The sequence below is a fragment of the Phalaenopsis equestris genome, unplaced genomic scaffold (assembly GCF_001263595.1).
Source record: "Phalaenopsis equestris unplaced genomic scaffold, ASM126359v1 Scaffold208859, whole genome shotgun sequence".
Lineage (NCBI taxonomy): Eukaryota > Viridiplantae > Streptophyta > Magnoliopsida > Asparagales > Orchidaceae > Phalaenopsis > Phalaenopsis equestris.
Window position 1 is genome coordinate 4,591 of NW_018228083.1, and position 7,477 is coordinate 12,067.

The 7,477-nt window shown below is 33.7% G+C and overlaps 2 protein-coding genes and 1 long non-coding RNA gene across 3 annotated transcripts in view; all 3 read right to left on the bottom strand.

Moving 5' to 3' along the window:
• Positions 1 to 154, bottom strand: part of LOC110036585 (separase-like) — a gene marked incomplete at its 3' end in the record, with an annotated part of 4,579 nt that extends 4,425 nt beyond the window's left edge. The window contains exon 1 of the mRNA XM_020741061.1: positions 110 to 154. Within this exon, the coding sequence (XP_020596720.1) occupies positions 110 to 154 (45 nt within the window). The remainder of the gene's footprint in view (positions 1 to 109) is intronic.
• On the bottom strand, positions 154 to 2,247 carry LOC110036586. Its single transcript, XM_020741062.1, has 6 exons — positions 2,215 to 2,247; positions 2,027 to 2,116; positions 1,591 to 1,797; positions 651 to 1,292; positions 309 to 555; positions 154 to 181 (listed from the first exon to the last, which is right to left on the bottom strand). Exons 4-6 carry the CDS (start codon positions 1,156 to 1,158, stop codon positions 154 to 156), a joined length of 783 nt encoding a protein of 260 aa, XP_020596721.1. The 5' UTR covers positions 1,159 to 1,292; positions 1,591 to 1,797; positions 2,027 to 2,116; positions 2,215 to 2,247.
• Positions 2,248 to 2,943: 696 nt separating this feature from the next.
• LOC110036584 lies at positions 2,944 to 3,841 on the bottom strand. The gene is made up of 3 exons (XR_002295245.1): positions 3,652 to 3,841; positions 3,149 to 3,576; positions 2,944 to 3,046 (listed from the first exon to the last, which is right to left on the bottom strand). It is a non-coding gene; the product is annotated as an uncharacterized LOC110036584 (long non-coding RNA).
• Between the last annotated feature and the right edge of the window lie 3,636 nt (positions 3,842 to 7,477).

The window sequence follows — 7,477 nt, forward strand, 5'->3', positions numbered from 1 at the left end:
AAAAAAAAAACCCAAACGTTGGCAATCCTAGGAAGAGATATAGGACTCGGTTTAGGATAAAAATAATTTTTTTTTCCGAATTTAACAATGATAATATATTTTCATTAACCTTTTGAAAAAGTGATGGGATCTCTCGGCATAGTATGAAGGCCATTAATAACCATGAAATGATGTCGTGCATCTGTACATTTGAGAGTGAGCAACAATTGGTGCTGGAAAACAGAAGTGATAAAAGTAAGCTTCGTGAAGAGCAAAAAAAGGGAATCAGATTTGTAACAAACAGAACAAAACGCAACTTAAATAATCACCTCATGTGCTCTGGATGAAAATCTTTCAAAAAGAACCAGCTCATATTGTACAGTAAAGCAGCACGTTCAGCAGAAAAAATGTCCCCTGTATTATTGTCCTCCATTAATTTGAGCAAATTTAAATCATAGCCATGGAAATTAGCATCAAAGCAAGGCTTTCCATCAAACAACATAGAGATGCATTGGCAAAATACACCATGTACTTCATGTGCATCCTGTTTTTCACAAGTTACCTCCAAGGATTTTGCTAAATAAAAAAGCAGAAAGAAATAAACAGTGAGAAATAGGCAAAAGAAAAAACATCTCATCGTGCCAATGCATTTTCAAAAGAAAAATACATACCAATTTTCAGTAAAAGCCTAAATAAAAGACGTCTTCGTTGACATTGCCATTTAAAATGAATTAAATTCTGCATGGTTCCCTCTTTTATCATTTTGAGGCAAAGACATCTCAAACATTCAACGTTAGTAAGAATTCCTCCATCGGAGCATCCAAAATCAAATGAACAAATACCATGTGGCAGCACAGTTGATATTGTTGAGCTCTGTTGCTCAACTTTCAAAGAATCAAAACTATTTTCTAAAAAAGAACAAATGTGGCAAGGAACTAATTTCCTGTCACTCTCCAATGGATGTAATTTAGCTTTGTTTATGACAATATGTCCGGTGTCCTCAAGATGGAATTTGCTTAGAGATTCGTAAGTGTTACATTGTTTCCAGGAAACAATAAAAGAACCTTCCATGTTATCATTACTTAGTTTTCTCAAAACTGATCTATAGATATCAAGAGCACGAGACTGGACATGGTAACCTTTATTCAAGCGTTCTGTCGAGAAATCTGTAATTTGCATCTCAATTGTAACTTCAAAAATCAACTTGCAATGCCTGCAGGAAATTATGATGTCACTTTCCTTTAAGAGCTTCCGAGCAATGTTAAATTCTTCTTCTGCCAAATCCCGTAATAGCTTCTTATGGTACACCTGACCTGAAGAATGAAAACATCCAAAAAAAAGGTTGGTCAAAACAACCAATATTTCTTTAGATTTAAAACAAACGAATAAAATGAAGAGTCCAAGGCAATGCCTAGAGCACAGTTGAAAGCAATCTGAAAATGTGGTAAAGACTGTAAAAAGGAGACTCTTTTTCCGATCAGGAAATGTTTTTCCGCTTGATCCCCATCCCCTATTTCTTCATGGAAAATTCCAACCTAAAAAAAAGTTAAATAAATTCTATGCAGATGTTATAAGTGAAAGAAAAAAAAAATTGCATAATATATAACAGACCTGCATAATACTTTCAAGATAGCAACCAAGAATGATCCAAGGGCTAAGAGAACTTTTCAACTTAATTATGCCTCGCCAAACATCCTGCTCATCATTGGTTTCTCTTGAAGATTCTGTAAATTCTATAGGCTTGTTGTTGGGCATCTTAAACTTTGCCTTTAAGACTTCAAGTCTTAGAAGCAAAGCCTCTTTAGCATATGAAAGTCCCTGCTCCACAAATTATCTTTGTTAGAGATGGTAGATTTACCATTATCTTATTATTTTTTTAATGTTCAATATTGAACTACAGAGAACAATCCATTAGAAAAAAAAAATAGCAAGTGATGGAAAAAATTCATTAGATGTCAATAGCGGTAAATGCTGATAGATGGAGAAAGAAATGTAACCAAATTTAACTAAAGCTGCATTGTCAAATGTGTTTGCAAATATTATTTACCTCAAGTGCTCTTCCACCTGCAAAAAGGCTTTCAGCCAAGTTGTAATATATTTGTCCAACAAAAAAAATCCTTTCATTCCTTGTACAATCCTAAAACCAAAAAAAGTACAAATATTACTATGAAAGATCAAAATGTTATTCAGAGGCATAAAAGACACATATGCTTTATGTTTAGCAAAGAAGCTTACATTTAAAATAAGGGATGACACAACCACTTTAACTTTCTCCATCGTCAGTGTACAACCATAAAGATCTTCAATTTGTTGAACATTTTTTTCATTCAAAATAGAATCACAAATTAAAAAATTTTGAAGGAAAATCAAGATAGAATATGAAGGACACTTCAAACATTCTGTCCAAAAAGCAAAACTGCTGATATCATCATTAGAAAGCTGTGAAATTCTTGAAACTAAATCTGGGTCAATTGGAGAAGCACATGAAAAAAGGCCTAGCCTTCTGCGAGTCCACATCATAGCCAAAAATTTCTCAAATGAAAAATTTGCATACTTGCAGAAGAACTTGATCAAAATATACATGTCCAAATGAAACTTTAAGAAACCCTGTAGTACAACAGAAATAATTACAAAAGAAAAAATAGAAAGTGATGAAGAAAATTTATTTTATTTAAATATTCAGACCTTCAAAGAAAGCAGATCAAGAGTGTGACACAATATAGATATTGTACTCTTTATATTTGGTTTAAGTTTAGAAGTCAAATTCTGACAAACATTGATGTCAAGTTGAGATAGTAACTTGATTGCACGTTCTATGTCACACTGAATTAACTGAAAGAATTACAACATAAATCAAATTCATAAAATACACATCAATAATATAACTTAGCGTTAAACATAGTAATTGACGTCTCAAATTGAAGAAGATTTATGAATTTAAAATACAAAATGTTACCTCCCAGTCCTTTTTAGTATCTTCAGCAATTTGTGCTCGTAGGAAATAAACAAAAGCCAAATAATGATATCCAAAAGTGCTTGTTTCCGGTGAATCATAAGTTATAGTCTCCTAAAACGCATAAGTTACATTCAAACATTATGAACAAATGCATAGATAGGCTTATTAGAATGCTAACATAAGCATAAAAGTAACAATATGGCGAAAAAGTACCGAAAGGGAAATAGCTTCACTGAGACAGCCAAAACTGCTGAAGAAACTTTCTATCCCACGAGTTCTAAGTACCAAACTCTTCCTCAAAAGAACCCTAGATCTCTGCAGGTTGAAATCTTTAAAATTAAAAACATTCATCAAGAGAAAATTGATTACTCTGATCTCCATTTTATGGCAATGTACAGGGTTCCATGCTTTTAGTTGATCATATGCTTGAAGTTCCTGTAAATCCAATATAGAATTAATGTAGAATACTAATGTAAGAAGTGAAAATCTCATGTCATTACAATAGTTTTATGAGACCATGCCTGTTCAAGAATCTCTCCCAAAATATTGTTTGGCAATCTTGGACAATGGACAAGCAACGATGAAGCAAGCAATGGAGCACTATCCACTCGATCGACATCTCTAAATTCTTTACATAACATCTGAAGTTTAAAACTGTTAGGCAAGCTAGATCAATAAGATGGATATAAGACAAAGTATGATATGTTAAAGTGTACCTTTATCCACTGTTTCACCAATGGAAAAGAGAGGGATGAGTTCGGGAATAAGATTTCCACAACAGACATTTCACATATACTCTTAAGTAAAACTTCACGAGAATTGGAGGCACCGAGCATGTGCAAAATATCTATTATTCTGGCACATTCAGTAAATGCATCTTTAATGACACCTTTTATTGAATCTCTAGATGCCACAGAGCCTTGAATGCTTCTAGAACTACTCAATTGTGGCTGGCATAAATGTTGTATGTGCTTCCATATTGTTTTGCAGCACAGTTCCAAAGCTTTTAAAGGCTAAGAAGAAAAATAAATATTACCATGAAACAACGAGGTAATAGAAAACTCGATCTTTTTATTAATTAGAAAACAACAAGGTTTATAATACAGAGAATAAAGGATTAAACAGATAGTAAAAACAAAATTTTCATGAAAATCAGTCAATAAAGAAGAATTCAAATAGAGATCATTTAAAAGGATCATCACACTAATATGAAAAGCGGTTTCACTGAAAAGTTGTTGTCAATTTCAATAATATACTCAAAGAGTTCACATCCAATAGCATGCATACTATTAATAATCAAAACTAGACCACAATAGGAAGTTGAGAGCATGGTCAGTTATTTGGGAGAAGAATAGGGAAAGCTGGAAATGCAAATAGTAGAAATTGTCAAGACAAAGGTACAATAGAATGAAAAAGAGAGAATGAAATGTATTGAACCACAAAGAAAGTAGAACATCGCAAGTCGAGAATATGCCTCTGCTGAACAAGGATTAAACATATAGTAAAAACAAAATTTTCATGAAAATCAGTCAATAAAGAAGAATTCAAATAGAGATCATTTAAAAGGATCATCACACTAATATGAAAAGCGGTTTCACTGAAAAGTTGTTGTCAATTTCAATAATATACTCAAAGAGTTCACATCCAATAGCATGCATACTATTAATAATCAAAACTAGACCACAATAGGAAGTTGAGAGCATGGTCAGTTATTTGGGAGAAGAATAGGGAAAGCTGGAAATGCAAATAGTAGAAATTGTCAAGACAAAGGTACAATAGAATGAAATGTATTGAACCACAAAGAAAGTAGATTAAACATTACTAAATACGCTAAATACAAACCTGTTGCATATTATCTGCTACTTCAAGTGACAATTCTGAATCATCTTTACATGCAACCTTCCCACTTAAATCAAATTCCTTAGCAAATTTTGATATAAAACCAAGCAATTCAGCCACATATTTTTCTAAATCAACCTGCCAAAATCATTTGAAGGATATATGGAGGATCTTACACAATGGAAAAGATAGAATGCAAGTGACAATATATGGATCCTGCAAATTATATATGAAACAGTAACCACAACAAAACATGATTGCAATTAATTCAAACTAATCAAAAGAAAGAAGAATGTGAAATCTTCTTTGTAATTCAACATTTCAGCAAAACTCAATGTAAAATAATTAATGCAACTTCAGATAATAAAATAATTGCAGATAAATATGTTTTTATATTGTTTCTACTTTCCATCACGATGTTTCATTAATTTGAATAAGAACAAAAATAAAATAAAAATAAACTTGATCCGAGATAGAAGATTAAAACAAAACATTAAGGTAATTTTCCTTAAGTAGTATAAAGTTCCATGACAATTAATTTTTTAACAATAAACATTAATAAATATCATTGAAAAAAATTACATTTACTTCCAGGAATAGATAAAAGATGGTAGATCTCATACGATAAAAGTAGCTTCTTCATATAAACAAGAAATAAAAAATGGAAAAGTGAGTCAGAGTTATCTCAAGTGCATCAGAAAATCAATAGTGTTCATTGCATGAGATATTAAAAACATACTTTTTTCCAACAAAAGCTAATTTCCAAGCTCATTTTTACCACACCAACAAACAGAGAGAACTTTCTGTCCCATTTAGCATCAATGTCAGAACAAATTTGATGAGCCATCTATATTTGAATCTCAATGTCAGCGCATATTAAGACATACATTTAACAATCTAATGATCAAAACAATGCAATCTGATAACAAAATTAAGTGCATTTGACGTACAATAGGGAAGTGATCCAGCAATGGTGACTCCGTACACTCCTTCAGCATTTTTAAACAGAAATAATGCACTAGATCATCATCAAATGACTTATGCTCTTTAGCTACGAAGAGCGCACAATTATAGAAAGCTTTGACAAGGATGGGGTGGAATTTTTTAATAGCCTTTGTCTCCATGATACTTGTAGAAAAAAAAAGAAAACACATAAAAAGAGAAACAAAAATCACATCAACAACAACAACATTAATGAACAAGTATGGAATTAAAAAGTCATTTCTACCTACCAAATCCATGGATGAACTTGCTCTGCTAAAGCCAATACTCTTTTAAAAATACTCACGTCCCTTGATTGGGACTTATGAGCGCAGTAAGTGAGAACTATTACTACTTCAGTTAATAGAATCGCAAGTCGAGAATATGCCTCTGCTGAACAGTGTTTGGATCTCGCAGTAACAGTGCGGTTGAGTTCAAAGAGGACGGAGGACTAACCAGCAAGGTGCGAAAACTCTCGAGAAGAGCAAAACACTCTTCTTCAGCTTCACTGTATTTATTCAAATTTTCCGACCCAAGGACTAGCTGACCCCAATAATGTAGAGCCACGCATGGCCTGCCGGAGAGATAAGAATCGATACATACGAAGCAATGGATGACGAGCCTGTAGATGCCAAGGAGCTCAATGGTCTTTTCTTGGGGCACTCCTTCATGGCCCTCTGCACCATTGCTTCTCCTCAGAAGTTTTGACAGTATCTTTAAGGCATTGCTGAGAAATTGGAGGAACCGCCTGTCTATGGGGCGGACTTTATCTTTCGTCGGCAATTGTTTCGGTTTACTTTGGTTAAGAAAAAAGAAGTCCTCAAACGGTCGTAAAAAGGAGGCGTAACGAACATATAGACCTCGGAATTTGTGGGGTGCACTAAGGCTCGCGAGCAAAACGTCGGCCTCGTCGGAGTTCATCGCTCGGCGGAAAGGGAGAGCTCGGCGGACAGGAGAGTCGGAATCGAAAACCTCGAGTCGAAGAACCAGCGCTGGTTCGCAATATTTCAGCACAACCAACAAAAGAGCGGAAATATATCGTAACATCAAGATGCATGCCACTACTGAATTTTTATGTATTTATTTATCTACGAATTAAACTTCAAATTTTGATGTAACATTACAATAATAATAATAATTTAATGTTTTAATAGTGAACGAAAATCTAATACATATAATTAAAAAAGAAATATACAGGAGAAGACGCCTCAATATTTATGTGAAAAAACCTGAAAAGAAAAAAAGAAATAAGGGGTCTAGCACTATTGAAATAATTTACTGAGTAATTGTGAATACACAGGTCTACTCTTCTACAAAATTATGGAAGATGGAGTTACAATATCGATATGCAGTGATAGCTCAACAATAATAGTTATAATAGAACGTTAAGGCCGCAATCGATGGCTATGAAGGTCATAACGCGTCATGAATGTTGTAGAACAAACTTATTGTAGATGTCGTGGTAATATTTGGTTATGTGCCTATAAAAGTCACGGATTGCTTCGAGAGCATCAGTTGGACATAGAGGCCGTAGAGATAAATTATGATGACGTTCATAGACAATAGAGGGTGGAGTTGGGAGCCGCATGGGTTGGGACCTCATAGGCTTTAGTTGGACATTTAAGTCGTAATGATGAGTAGTAATAACGTCCGTAAGACGCATGTGCTAGAGTTGAGAGCATATTTAACTATTATTAAAAGAATTTATTCCCTCCACAGTAC